This window comes from Molossus molossus, unplaced genomic scaffold, assembly GCF_014108415.1.
Source record: "Molossus molossus isolate mMolMol1 unplaced genomic scaffold, mMolMol1.p scaffold_m16_p_7, whole genome shotgun sequence".
Lineage (NCBI taxonomy): Eukaryota > Metazoa > Chordata > Mammalia > Chiroptera > Molossidae > Molossus > Molossus molossus.
Genome location: NW_023425401.1, coordinates 22199024 through 22215158, shown reverse-complemented (window position 1 = coordinate 22215158; position 16135 = coordinate 22199024). Strand labels below are relative to the sequence as shown.

The 16135-nt window shown below is 35.9% G+C and overlaps 1 protein-coding gene across 1 annotated transcript in view; it reads right to left on the bottom strand.

Annotated features, from left to right (window-relative positions):
* The window catches only part of CRPPA (CDP-L-ribitol pyrophosphorylase A), a 227408-nt gene that overhangs the window by 130752 nt on the left and 80521 nt on the right, over window positions 1–16135 (bottom strand). The window contains exons 5-6 of the mRNA XM_036246752.1: window positions 11557–11602; window positions 293–381 (exon numbers count right to left, since the gene is read on the bottom strand). Coding sequence (XP_036102645.1) covers window positions 293–381; window positions 11557–11602 — 135 coding nt within the window. The remainder of the gene's footprint in view (window positions 1–292; window positions 382–11556; window positions 11603–16135) is intronic.

Here is a 16135-nt window from a genome sequence, read left to right as displayed (position 1 = left end):
TTTTAATGAAATAGGGAAATTAAAATTTAATAAAATCAGTTCAGCAACAAAACAATTCAAACAAAACAACATTATCATAAAAATATACAATGGAAGTTCTTACTGGTAAAAGTTGCAAATAATTCCCATAGACCTCCTCACACGTATTACTACTTCTTCCATGTCCTTAGTTCTAATCTTAGATAAGAGTTTAACTAGAAAGTTGATCAGTTCAAAAAATAAGGGGGAAAACAAGGAACAGAACATACATTCACCTCTTTGACATTGTTAAACTTGGTATTTGAGTACTTACATTTAATTCATTTTTTAGCGTTTCTTCAAGAAGACGACCTACATCTTCTTCATCGTCCATAACTATGCAAATCTGTTGTGAAATTCTTTCTAAGATACAAAATTTAAAAAGAAATGTGTCAAACACAATGTGGAACAAAGCCCTAGTATATACTGAAACCTATGCTCACCAGCTATTCATAGCTATGGAACAAGAATGGGAAGGCTTTAGCTTTGGGCCAAGTGGAGTGACTTGGACTATGCACTGAGATGTCCTTGACTCTTTTAACCCTCAAGTCAATAAATCTATCTACTTTATACTTTGTGAGCAGCTACCCAGGATGTGTATAAGCAACAGAAATAAGAGATTTTAGGGTACATCTCAAAGGAAGTAACTGGAGGTGACAGCCGTTTGACTCGCCAATTCAATCTTTCCACATTTAGAAGGAGTCTTCCAGATTCTGATAAAATCCCATCTCCCAGGCAGATCCTCTCTTTAGGCTGTATCTCCTGTGTGCAGCTCACTGTGCCACCTAGTGTCCTGGTTAAGTACAGCATTTTCCTTGGCATTTCTCTAGATTCAATTGAATACAATTGGGTTCCTACCCGCTTAACTATTACCACAAGTAAACATGCCAAATGGATTTTCTTCAAATGTGGAAGGCTTACATGACATGATCTGATTTAAAAACATAAGCTATATGACATAGTGATATTCACTTTTGTAAACCCTGAATACACTCTCCCAAAAGATGTGCAGTCCTCCTCAACAGCAGACAGATCTGAAATACTCAGAAATAGCTAAATGGCTGCCAGTCAAGGAGACATTGCAGGTATGTCATGGATGAAGAAAAATAGTGTAACTGTAAATAGGAATTCTAAATCAATGTTAGAGTGATTAACATTGGACCCAGCTGCTCCTTACATGGGCAACTCTATAACATGCCTTAAAAAACATTGATCTGGCGATAGTTAATAATTCTTCCAAGCAAAGCTGGGAAAGACAAACCATTTAAAATAATAATGTCACAAGTTAATAATACTCTTATTGCTAACTACCTCCCACCTATCAAGAATATTATAGTAAATGTTTAGATAAATTTGGACTTTGTCATGTCCTGGCAAAAATACGGACAGATTTCCAAATGCCTCTTACACACACACAAAATAAAATTATAATGTTTAATTTTTTATTATATGATAACAGTAAAAGACCGTACACTATGGGATGTTAATGGTGATTGAGTTAGTATGTATAAAGTTATATACCGTGCCTGATGCAAATAAATCCCAATAAGTCAGAGAATAACTGGCATTGTTGTTATGGTCCTATACATTCAGTAAGAATATATAATAAGATTCATTTTGTCTAGCCATAACCCATCTCTAACTCCAAACTGTCCCTTTTGGTCTTAACATTTCAGAGCTGGGTAAATAATCTCTATCAACTTTGTCCCACTACACTTCTTTTAAAATTTCAAAGTTTTACCAAATATGCAGTAGTGATGTGTAATAATGGAATACACATCTTCAGTAATAAATAATCCTATGTTTCCATCCCTGAATTTCTTTAAAACTAAAATGGACACCTCCTCCTTAGGACCATCCGTAGCTTACCTTGTCCATTAGATCTAGGTTGAAGCATCCTGTGGAATTTCTATTAATAATTCCACAAACACACACTGATGATCTTAACTGGGAATGTTAATGCACTTAAGATTTTCATCAAAAAAAAAAAGACAATAGCAATGACTATACTTGTGCCATACATCTGGAAGGCCAAAATGAAAAAAAAAAAAAATGTAGCTACAGGAACAGGGTTCAGATAAACTGAACCTCTTCAATCCCATAGTTATTCTACTATTGCCCAACTCATAGAGAGAGAAAAATTATATATATATAAACATTTAAAATTCTTTTTTTTACGAAGCACGAAACTCTCTCCAAACATAACATGATTAATCTTTATTGTTTCTCAAAGCAAAGTCTTTAATATCTTCCTTGAGGTTAATGATGAAATCAAAACAAAATAGGAGCCTTTAGAATTCTTAATCTTCTGTTCTATTAATGTAGCACGTCTTAGAAATTTTTAGAGGTTAAAATAGAACAAAAGCACTGGTGAGAACTATAAAATCATGTTAAGTCCCAGAATCATTAAAACTCTAACAAAGAATTTAGTCTTTGTTCTCTCTCCTGAAAAGACCTAAAGATAAATTAGAAAAATTTTAGAATTAACATTAAATCATACCTGCCTGTCAACTTGATGACTAGTATTAACCCCGAAGTTTTAGTTTTCATACTGCCTTCTAGTTTTTTAAATCTTCCTACAAGGACACTTGGGGCACATGATAAAATATTTTGATAATTAAACCAAGAGGATACATCCCCCACAAAGAAATTATTTTTAACATGCATTCTCGGGTTTAAACCGAGTAACTCTTTATTTATATACAGCATCTGAGTGTCACATAGCTCAGTGTGACTTAACAGAAAATTCAAACTGGAACATGACTTGAAGTCCACACGTTAGTATTAAAAGCTGTAAGTGTTAATTAATAATCCCACATTTTTCAGTTAATACCTCATCCCCATGCCTGAGAACTTTTAAATGGTCAAGGTGTTGTGTAGAGTTGCCAATGTGGTCGTTCCCCCTTATCTGCTGGGTGTATGTTTCAAGATGTCCAGTGGATGCCTTGAACCATAGATTTACCAAGTTCTATATACTATACTGCTTCTCCCTACATACATACCTATGACAAAGTTTCTCATAAGGCACAATGAGAGGTTAACAGCAACGATAATAAAATAGAACAACTATAATAAACTACTATAATAAAAGTTACGTGAATGTGTCTACTTTCTTCCGTCTCCATGATTTCTGATGGAAAATCTATGGTCACTCAAATTATTGTTCCCCTACAAGCAATGCATCCTTTCTAACTACTTTCAAGATTTTTGTCTTTATTTTTCAGCAGTTTGATTATGAGATGTTTGGTGTGGATTTCTTTGGGGTTGTAATGTTGGAATAATCTGAGCTTCTTGCGTCTGTAGATTTAAGTTAGAAATGTTTTATCTAGAATTTCTTCAATCTTTTTTTCTGTTCAGTACTTTCTTCTCTCCTTCCAGGACTGAGATGAACTTCCCCACCGGTACTGAGCACGATTCATCTCCCCCAATCTCTTTTCATTCTGCAGTTCAGACTGTAAACATCCCCATGATCCAATTAACTGTACTGGCACTTTCTCTGTCATCAACATTCTATTTTTTATTGTGGTTACTGTACTTTTTTCAGTTCTAAATTTCTATTAGGTTCTTCTTTATGTTTTCTTTGCCTTTGCCGAGACTTTCCATCTTTCATTTTAAAAGCATTCTCATGATGGCCTAATTACTGTGCTGTATACCTGAAATTAATATTAAATAATACTGAATGTAAACTGTAATTTAACATTTAATTTTTAAAAAGAATTCCCCCTTATTTATTGCAGCATTTTTATGATCAGTGCTTTAAAGTATTTGTCAGATAATTCCAACATCTATGTCATCCCAGCATGGGTATCTCTGGATTGTCCTTTCCCATGTGAGTTTGGGTTTTCCTGGCGGTTTGCATGCCACGCGATATTGGGTATATCTGGGTAATGTCCTCTCTTACCGCAATCTCTCCTGGACATTCCATTTCTCTAATGTAGCCCATTTCAGCACCCCATAATGTGTTTTCATTGGCGTTTAATTCCATTGCTATTTTAACTAAAGTCCTTCATAAATCTAGTAGTCTATGAAAGAGACCAAAATTTAATTTGTAATATATTCATTTTTTTAAATTGTTCCTCTTGGTATACATAAAGTATACTGTCTTCATTCAAAGGTTAAAAAGTAGATACAATTCGGGGTCATTTCATTTGACCTCATAAAACAGTAATATGTGCAATTTCCAACCTGCGCAGCTTCCTCTTCACCACACGGCAGACGCACTGACACATTAACAAGGAGAAAAGCTATCTAGACATTTGCCTCCATTGATGAAGCATCAGTAGAGACTCATGAGTGCACAGGATGGTGTTTGTATTTCACAAGAAATTTTCAAATAGCATAGAGGAGAGACAAACTTAAATACTCAGCAAGAGAGAAAAATTCCAGAGGCCTGCCTTCAGGTTTCTTAAAAACTTTTAATGCTGTAACTTCCATAAGGCCTCATTATCCACTATGTGGACCTCTTGAGCAAAAATTTTAGTGTTCTTAGGGAAATAAGAAACAAGTGCCTCAAATCCAACCATAATCCTTTCCAAAAGATGTTTCGAGCCTTAATCCATTCAAAGTAAGAGCAGTTATCTTCCATTCTCCTGCTGTGTTCCTTGAATCAAAAGCCAATCTTAGGAGTCTATTTTATGTCTCACATGAAAATTTTTATGGTACTGCTATTAAACACCACTGTTGTCCCTGACTTCACCAGCCTTGAAGTCCCTGACTCAGTCTCACCTACAGAAAAATGCCTAAAGTTTCTCTGAACACCTGGATAGAGGAAGCTATTAGAGCAGGAAGGGGGGTGGGGGGTGGCAAGGGGTCAGTAAAGGAAAAGCAGCCAACAGGCCATGGCTGCAGGCCAAGTGGACAACAGGGACACTAAACAGAGACTCCTAAGAAAACCACACATTAAAAGGTCAAGGTGGTCTTCTGAGAAGTTAGCTCTATTGTTGAATTTACATGTTTCAGCTGGAGGGTGGTGGTACCTAGTCAGGTTTTTAAAAAGATGTTTTATAGCAGATCTTAACCACATATTTAAATGAGTCACTAAATACAGGATGAAGTTTCCTACCTGAGAACTAAAAGTAAGGAACAGACATGTGACATCCTGTTTCCTGCATGTTTCTTTACACATAAGTATATTACTGTTTTCCAAGTAAATGATGCAGTACTTTTTTTTCCTTTCCAAGTATGCAGGGTTTCTCAGTTAAAAGAGAAATAAATTTGAAGGAAATGCTATGGAATCATAAGTACATTTACAAAATGTATTATTGCTTTGAGCATAAACGTCATGTTTAAAGTTTTTGTTGTTTTTTTCCCCTACCTACATCAGAGTAAAATACAACTGGCTGGCTTTTGACTGTTATCAAATCTTATTTAGCTAGTTGCTTAGTACCTTTCTGTCACCTTAGAAGTTTTTGAACATGACCTTTACTTGACTTTGTTTGAATTAGCATCTTACTAATGACAATATTTTTTAAATTATAAAATTAAATAAAAATGTGAACTCTACTTTCTCTAATCTTGACCCAAATATTTAACTTTTGAATTCAAACTTTTTTTTTTACAGTAAGATTCCAAGGAAACCAAACACTATTAAATCATATTGCAGTCTTCCTGTGCTTATTAATTAAAGCTTGACCCAAATGTTCTTACAGATTCACGTAAGATACAGTCATAACACAATTATTTTCAAGAGAATGAAGAACAAAAACTATATTATGTACAAAGAAGTTATGGCATTAATGTGAAAATTTGGAAAATGAAGTATCATAGTCAAAAGCCAGACATCAAACGTTACAGTTTCCATGTAAATCTTAGCTGTCACTTTGCATTGCCCAAAAAGCATAGTTAATAACATAAATGGCTCCATCGCTGGGAATCTAACAAGAAAAACCTGATGAGGACATACCACAGATGCAGAACACTGTCCAGTTGCAGATGAAGAAAACCTGATTTCAAGTTTCTCATCTTTTCAATTTGATTGAAAAAATTCAAAAATATGTTTCACTTAAAATGCCAGGATTTTTAGTGAAGATATTAATGGAGCACTATAAAATTAAGGCACTAGTTTCTTCACATGTCTAAAATATGCACTGTAACACAATGAGTCTTCTTAGTTCTCAATAACACTAAATCAATTTTATTCACATGTGATTTTGTTTTATTCCTTTCAGACAGAGCCAATTGAAAAGTATGTTCAGCTACTTTCAATGTATAAGCACAAAAGGATTCCATTGTTTCCCTACTGGAATACTTTTTTTAACTGTATGAAATTAAAACAAAAACAAAAACGCATGCATTTGGGTATTTACAGCTTGACTTCGTAAATACTTAACATTAAAAGAAATAGCCTCTATCACTGATGTTGAAGATAAAAATGTATTTTGGACTAGTAGAAATTTCTGAAACAACAGAAGATGTATATGTCTGAGAAATCAAATTTAAGTAATTTCCTTTAAAATAAAGTGCTTAACAAATAAAACATATTACATAATGACTAGGAAAAGACATGAATTTTTACATGAACATTACTATTAACCATTTTTAACTAATATTAACTAAAGCCAGCTGAAAATAAAATAATGTTGAATATTAACTTTTATTTTTCCATTCTTATATCAGTCACTATATTAAAAAAGGCACAAGTTTACTTAGGTTTGTACAATCATAACCAGAAAAGAAGAAAATATAGTGAGTTTAAAAACACATGTAAGCCACAAATTAAATTAATTAAATAAATGAATTAAATAAATTAAAAGATTTAAAGAAAAATGATGGTAGAAAATAAAAGAAGTTCCATAGGGACTTTTCTTCTTAAAAGATTTTACAATATTGATCCTTTTGCCAAAATATGGTCAGCATATCAAATCAAATGTGGGTTGTGACTGGCTGTATGGTGTATATAAGTCTAGATAAAGCGTGTTGCTGCTGGCATCTGTTATCACTTTAATAGTTTGGGTAGGTTTCAGCACACAGCGCAGGCTTGGGTGGGCTCACCCAGCTTGTGTGACAGAAGTACAATACCTCTTTGTTAAGTGGCTGTTTACACACTTATCAGTCAGCCCGGTGTCTCATGCCAATTAATCACACTGCTCCCTAGAAAAGTTTATGTTTTAAATTTCACTCATAGTAGAAGCCTAAAAGGATAAACATTAAAGAAAAATGACCAAATCCATTTCTCTGCATAAAAAAAAAGAATATTAATAACGTTTTGCTACATAACAAAATTTGTGATAAACTCAATTTTTCAATGCTGATAACTTTGTGAAGGAAAAATATGGGAGTATTACTTTATATATATGTTTCCTATTATTGAATAGTTTACTACAAAAAAAGTCCAGTTAAATATATTGATACTAAAATAAATTAAACTTAAAAATAAAACTTATCTAACTGCATGAAAGTCAGATTTTGAGCCTTGCTATAAACCACAATTTTAGGGTCTTAGTCAAAAGCTCATCTGAAGTTACTTACATCAAAATTTCCATACTACACCAAAGACATAGATGTCCACATAAATTAAGATGGACCAAAATAGACACTCTGTTCCACTGGCAAGTAAATTTGGGAGTACAAAATGCTCTTGCAAAACATGACACTTATCAAAGATGTGTTTTATACAGTCTTAAAAAACTAAACAAGAAAATAGTTACAACAAAATATAATTTGTTAACCAGCAATAATTGGTTTTCAAGTAAAAAGCAGTTCAGAAAGAACGACTTACAGAATACTGAGCACCCGTATCACAACATGAAAAAAAAATTCATTCTTCAAGAGAAAAACTGTTATGGCTGGATAACAAACACTAAACTGACAGAATTAGCACAAAAAGAAAAAAAAAACTAAGCAGTACCCAACCAATAATTTAAAAAGTATTATTCTAATTTTGAATTTCAACCTTTCCTCTTTCTCCGGCCATTGCTAGAAACCTGTTATTTCCCTGTTACATGTTTTCCCCACACCCTCCAGAAGACTGCAGTGTGCTCAGCACAGCACTGGCGCAAAGCATCTTGTCTTGAAGGTGTGATTCTTCTTCATCTGGGAAACTGAAGGTACAGGTTTAACACAAAAGAATCAGAGTTGGGCAGGCTGGATTCCATAAGCCATTTGCTATACCCTCCCAAGAGAGATATTGAATCCAGTGTCCACGTTAGAGGTCAGTATGACTCAGAACTGCAGTGACCAAGTCCCAGAGTGGAGTCAGACTTAAGGAAAAGGGAAACTTGGGTTTAAATTGTGGATCTTGCTCTTACAGTATGACCCAGAAGAAAGTACCTAAGCCTTCTAAGTGTCAGTGTTCCCACTTGCAAAAGGGCGCAATAATATCTACAGTACAGCGTTATTGTAAAGAATAAATGAGATAACATATGTAAAGTATGTGCCATGTGTCCCAAGTCCTGTTTTTACACCTTGACAAAAATGCATAATCAAATATCAATCATCTCTGTTTTAAAAAATTTTAAAGATGCATGATATTGGGATAGATTCATTAGATCCCAATATGTATCAGTTGGAAGTAGGGACAGTGCTAAAATGAAAGAGAATGGCCACCAATTGCCATAATTTAAGGTCCTTAGGTTCAAAGGAGAAAAGTATACCACACTCTTTAACATATCACTCAATTCAATTCAACTCAATGTTAGCAGATACAAAAGAAAAAAAGATTAGACATTCTTCCCACTTTTACTAATTCACAATCTAAAAAAGGATCATACCAAGTTATGGGCAATGCTGAAATTGGAAAAGTTTTTTAAATAAATTTTTAAAATCATTTCAATATATAAATTTGCCAGCAAAATCAGTCCTGAACTTGAACTGGTTAGAGGCTCCATAGTCATGGCCCTTGTATTGAATGCAAACATTTAGGTGTCACAAGTCTTATTAAATGGTGAGATCCCAAATCCCACTGACAATATGACAGAATATGGGATGTAATGCAGTAGCTTTGGAAAACATAAAGTATTCCAAGTTCCAAAATACATGTAGCCCACGGATTTCCGACAGGAGAACCTGAACAATCCCTGCTTAAGGAATAATGAGAGAGTAGCAGTAGAATAAGGTCAACTGCCTAAGGTGGAAACCTGGATTGAAGAATGTATTTTCTATCCCTCTTATGTTAGAATTGGCTTAGAACCCTTAGGTATTGTATAATAAGGAAACAATAACACTACTTCCATCACTGAGTTCTTGGAGAAGCAAGAAATAATACGTACAAAATGCTCTCAGCAATGCTGGGCACAAAGTAAATGCTAACAAAGGCTGAGTAGTGGAAATGTCAAGAAAAATATTTTGAACATTTGCTAGGAAAAGGCAAACAGGTGAATATATAGATCAGAGAGCTAGGCAGCTATATACCATGTTATATTTTAGAATTTTATTTTATAAAAATCTACGAGTTTTCTTTTTCTTCTGCCCAGAGCTATTTCTACTCTCTGGTCTCAGAAGTAGTATTAGTGCAAGTCCTGGGGGCAGGCAGCACTCCTGGTGGGGTAAACAGGCATTTGGAGCTGATAGGATATACTGAGATGTCAAGCTCTTAATGCAAAGATAGATTATCTGGAAAGAAATTACCAATGAAGAGCAACCTAGAGGAATGCTTCTGGAATTCCATGTACAAACTAGTCAGCCAGTGTTTTTGTTAAAATGCGGATTCTAACTTCATGTTGTGGGGCCATTCTGCAGTGGAGTTGTCAGAGAGTCAGAACCCTGCTGGCCCACACCGAGAGGAGACCAGACCCAGAGCAGGGGTCCTCAAGGTGCACAGGTGACATCGGAATCTCTTGAGGAGTTATTAGAAAAGCAAACCCTAGGAAACACTAGGAGATTGTTGATCTGAATAAGCTGTTTACATCCAGTCAGACTTTCCCTGAGAATAAAAGCAGAATACCTTTAAAATACTTTAAAAATAACAGGAGCATACTAGACCATGTTACCTAAATAAGAAAACTGATTTCCCTCTGCAAACAATTACCAAAACTATAGACCCTGCAATAACACTTACAATGTAGGCTTTTACCAGGTAAGACACCTGCTCTGACGATATGCGGGCAGAAGGGTGTAGAATTCTCAGTTGAACCACTTACCAACTAGTCACAAAACAGGTCATTTCCATTTCACATAGGTAACAGAGATAGGACTTTGTAAAGGAACCAAGCTGAGCTTTGCCCCTCCTTGTGTTGAGGATGCAACCCAACCACATCATGGTTTAACCAACTTCTCCCGAGCAATGTTTACACACCGCCTGGCCCAAATGTAAATATATATCAACATTCTGATTTATAGCTGTAGGTGAGCTGTTTACATATACAGATACACAGACACAAATTACAGTACATTAATGGTCTGAAACACAATATTCCAAAAGGACAAAAAAACTTGGGGGTAAACTATAAATATAGAATGTCATGACCAGAGAAAAGACCTCAGTTTTCTGAATGTGAAGCCAGTTGACTGTTAAATAGGTGGTTTCCCCAAAACTTTATAATAAACTAATGGATTCAGAATGCAGATTCAGGTGTTTTTTTTCCAACTTCAAAGTTTGAATTTACAAGTTCACATCTCAATCAGGTTTACAAATTCACCTCTCAGAAACTGAGCACATAGCTCTGACTTTAATCTCTTTTTGAAGCTGTCAGTCACTAACCTTGTAAAGCACACTTGCTTCAGGATTCGGGGTGGGGCCCTCTGATTCTGCTAAGACCATGCTTTAGCACAGTGCTGTCTTCAGACCCCTCTGGTGTTCACACGATGGGGGGGGGGGGGTACCCAGAGCAGAGGCTAGGCTTGCTGCTCAACCATGCAATGCAGGAAACAGTGCCCTCAGCACAGAATCACCCAGCCTCACATGCCGATAATGCCCAGGTGAGGAAACCTGCATTTAAGCCACAGAGGCTGCAGACACGCTGAACAAATGTCCCAGGTGTACATCCTCATCACACTCCTAGCACAGTGTGAGCACAGCGATAAATGTTAGCTGATTATTGAATAAACTACCTCTGTGTAGTGGAAACTTTAGAGTCATAGAGATGAGAAAGGGGTTATTACATATGTAATATCTAATATTACCAAACAAAATTAGTCATTGTCAAAACAACAACAACAACAAATTAAAAATCAACTACTCCAATTTTTGTATTTCTGGAATAATTGTCATACGAAAGATGCTATCTAATATACTGATAGTATAGTGATGGGGAAATCAGTCTTCTTAGTAACCAAAGTAAAATATAAAATCTTTATAAATTTATTAAAATATCAGTTTTTATTTGTAATAGTGTCAATGTCCCATACTTCTTTCAAATTAATAAAGCATTTCCTTTATAAAAAGTAAAACTAATATGACATAAATCACACATAATAAGTGATATTTCACAAGCAGGAAACAAAACAACATGTAATTATTTTTCAAAAAAGCAAATCACAGACTTCCACGGCCTACGGGCATTTATACTTCTGAGAATTCTGAGATCTAAAATGTCATTAGAAATTCTGAACTGGCTTACATTTTTGAAACACAGGAACTGAGAGTCAAAAGGCCAAACGTACCCTTAATAATCGATTCAGCTGCATACAAATCTCGTTTGTAGGTCACCTAAAGGACAGATAAACCTCATTAGACTTAACAGAGCAGGAAAGAATGTGAAAGCAATAAAATTATGTCCCCAAGGAAATTCTTGATTTTGGAGACACTATAAACTCATAATACTGACAATTTCTACATTACAACAACATCAGCAAATTCAGAATAATGTACTCTATTTCCACAAATGGTTGAAGATTTGTTTTTTAAACCTTTACATAAATTGAGATACTATATGGCAGTGTATACCAACATCTTATTAATGTAACTGAAGTATTATATCAAAGACTACGTGGTAGCATTTAAAGAAAAGTATTAGCATTATTGTTTAATAGTGAGGTTTTATTTTGGAAGGAAGAAAAGGTAAGTAAAACAAAAACCACCACATTGCATTTTTAGTTGCAGTGAGAGCATTCTCAAAGACCAATTCACATTAAGAAGGGAGTTCCTTCTGAATTGAGTATATCTGTACATACCTAAATAACTGCACACCTTGTGAGGATTTTATAGCTCTGATAAAAAAAAATATCCTAGGATGCACCATGTACATAGGAACAATCACAATCTTTCCTCAAAAACATGCAGCTTCCTTGCCATAGTAACCTGCTCTTTGTAATGTAACCTGACATGGTCCTGTGGCAGATACTTCTCAGGCTACATCAGGGAGCTCAGATATAGAATATGTTACGTGCACTGCACTGCAGAATTAGTTCTCCTATATCACAGAACTGGAAATGTAGTAAATAATGAACCATACCAATAAATACTATGAGGTCTTAGGAGCTCATCATTTAAGTGCCCAGGTGATTATGATACAAATGGTTTAAAAACCTACTTTGAGAAGTATTACCAAATTACTACCTTTCTGTGCCTACAATTTAAACATTTTTCCTCCAAATTACCTCTTAACTAGACTTGTATAGAAACTGTTCAGCTCAAGTGGCTCAGGGCACTTCTACCCGTAATAGACTCCTGTGCTATGCCTTAATCTTAGCCGATAAATCCTAGTCCGAAACTACAATCCAAAATTAAAGCAGTTACTTTGTAAAACAAATGGGAAGTTGCTCAAGCATTCAACTAATCTATTTACATTAAATGTGGCATTGCTACATTATGTCTAAAACAAGCACATGCCAACCAAAACTAGTATTATAGTTACTGATCCACAGTGCAATTTTACTACCCAGAAAAAATAGAAACAGATGTTTAAAAGTTCATACTGTGCATTTTACCAAATTAAAATATGTACTGATTTTGCTCATTCACACATCAAATACTTATCAAATACTGTGTTCTAGGTACTGTTTTAAGTGCTGGGAATAGAGCAATCAAAAGAATGCGCAAAACTCCTTCACTTGTAACCATTGCATTTCAGGGGAGAAATTTTTCTTTTAAGAATTAAAGTCCAGTCTGGCCAGTGTGACTCACTTGTTGAGCATTGACCCACGCACCAGGAGGTCACCAGTTTGATTCCCAGTCAGGGCACATGCCCAGGTTGTGGGCCCAATCCCCAGTGGGGGGCATACAGGAGGCGGCCAATCGATGTTCTCTCTCATCGATGTTTCTATCTCTCTCTCCCTCTTACTTCCTCATACTCTGTAATCAATAAAAAAAAAAAAAAAAAAAATTTAAACCCCAGCAGGTGTGGCTCAGATGTTTGGGTATTGTCCCATGCACCAACAGGTCATCAGTTCGATTCCAGGTTGGGGCACATCCCCAAGTTTCGGGCTCAGCCCCCAGTAGGGGGCATGCAGAGGCAGCTGATCAATGTTTCCATCTCTCTCCCTTCATCTCTCTTTAAAAGAAAAAAAATCAATAAAAACATTTAAAAAAATAAAAGAATTAAATCAGTTTCTCTTTTGTTGCTAGAAAATTAAGTAAACTAAATATTTCAAATCAAGTTTAAGTGAGAAAACGTTTTTCTACAATCTGCGGTGTAAAACTCAGAAATTAATGGTAAGATGGTCAATGCCATTATTCACTTTTTATCCTTTCCTGCTTTTGTTGAGGGATAAGACTGCATTCCAACTTAAAAGAGAACTGTGAAAGTACCTTTGTATTCCAAATAAATCTTAATAATGGATTTTTTAATTTAAAGAAAACTTGGATTCATATACTGAAATGTTTTCTAATACTTACAAGACCACATTTTTGCATCGGAGTCTGTCTTATGAATAAAATACATGTTTTTATTACCTGAAGGTAATTTCTCCACTAACATTAAATAATTAACTGTACAAACAAGAAAGAATCCTAACTTTCCTTTGTTGTCTACTTTTTTATTGTAGGCTGTGGATATCTACTATATACTAAAGATTTTGCATTGTATTAATATTTTCAACATAAAGCCTTAATGAATACCTCAGCTGCACTTCTCAAGTACTGATTTAATAAAAAATAAAAAACTACAGCCCGGATGGTGTGGCTCAGTGGTTGAGCACTAACCCATGCACCAAGAGGTCGCTGGTGTAGTTCCCAGTCAGGACACATGCCCAGGCTGTGGGCCAAATCCCCAGAAGGGGGCGTGCACGAGGCGGCCAATCGATGTTCTCTCTCATCGATGTTTCTATCTCTCTCTCTCGCTTCCTCTCTCTCTCAAATCAATAAAGATGGGAAAAAAATTAAAATAAATAAACTACAAAATATTTCTGATAAACTTGTAAAGTACTGTGTTTAAACAGCCTTTTTAAAAAAATGAACATACAGCCCTGGCCAGTTTGGCTCAGCGGTTAGAGCGTTGGCCTGCGGTACAGAGAGACCCGGGTTCGGTTCCCGCTAAGGGCATGTACTTCGGTTGCAGTTTGTCCCCGGCCCTGGTTGGTCGTGCAGGTGGCAGCCACTCGATGTGTCCCTTCACATCGATGTTTCTCTCTCTCTCTCCCTTCCTCTCTCTCCCTCCCACTCTATCTGTACAAAAAAATGGAAAAATATCCTCGGGTGAGGATAAAAATAAATAAATAAATAAATAAATGAACATACATCAAAGTGAAAATTACTGGGAAATGTAATTCCGAATTAATGAGTTATTCTTTTTCTGTCAGATTCTTACAGTAACATGGGTTGCTTTTTCCTTATTTTTAATTTCAAAAAGAGTTTAATGATCAGTTTTGAAGTTGATTTTCTTCTGCCAGCATGGTCGACAGTTTTTCTTTTTACACATTATGACAGTTACTTTATAAAAATAAAAATAAAAATAAAATCACCCTTGAAGTGATGGAAGAGAGCGGCAGTCCTCTGGTTTCCTAGTTTTCACACCCAGGCACGACAGCCGGGCCACCTGCGGGCCAGTGGAGGTGCCCTGCGCAGTCAAGACCCTCAGCCCACCTCTGCACTCACCTGGTGAAGCTCACGTGTCGCCTGTGTTGTTTGACTAGGCTTCTGTGCAATATTTCATCTGGGTAAAGTGTTTAGCTAAAATATATATAAATGTACATATGTATTTTTTTTCCCAGTGGAAGAAAAACCTGAAACTGAGAGCCGCGGAGGGTTTTCTTCCAAAGCTAGGCCAGAGCTCCCTCAGCTACCTCAAGGTGAACACCAAAACCACGACACTGCCGCACCACGTTGTGTTGCTCCGTCTGTGTTGACGTCGCATCATGAATGAGACTCCTCGGAGCCAGGCCCAGTCGGCTACCGTCTCACTTGAGTTAGCTGTACTATGTTTAACGCTTTCCCATGTTTCCCCTCCTGAGAAAATGGATATGTAACTCCAATAATTAGAAGCCAGAAAATCTTACATTTTAAAGATGCAGAATGTTTATTGGATACAAATTGAGACTGAGCGTATTTATTATACTTATTTCCATTTAATCAATTACATCTGCATTAAAAATATTCCTTCCACTAGCGTGAATAACTAGAGGGAAAACTCCAAAAAGAAATAATGCCACCATAGTGTATTTTTTGAGGTTAAAAGGGGGTAAAAAGTGAGACTGTTTTGTTTCTTTAGTTCTTAGCAAAGATGCTAAAACACTTGGATCAAAAAAAATATATAGTTCACATCAAAAGGAATACTCAAAAGCAAGCCATTCCAGTAACACTGTGGTCACTCAAACATTTCGGAAACTCCTTCTCAAGAAGCCCTTTCAGACAATGGGACACAGCTGAGTTTCTTAAATAACTGTTTATAAATCTTTTATAAATCTTTCAAGCCTTGAGGATGGTGTTAGCATTTAGATAAAAGAAGTCTGCTCAATTAGGTCTATGAAGTATAGTAAGTGACAAATACTTAATTATATTGGGACAAACACATGGTACAACTATAAATTAAAGACATGGGAGTTCTGTAGGCTAGAAAATTCCACTGAAGCCGGCATGTACCCACTGAGGCCTGGCAAGGCACCAGCACTCAGGGAAAGTGTGGGAGCTACCACCTCTTCCTGGGGGCAGTCCTGTGCTCTTCTGGGGTCGGTCACTCTTTAGAGAGGGGGTTGGTCATTCACGGGGATGTCCTCTACTCTGCATGGGGATTTGAATAAAGCTCCTCCATGCCCCAGAGTACCTGCTGCAAGAAGGTTGGCATCAATTCTGAATTTTACTTTTTAT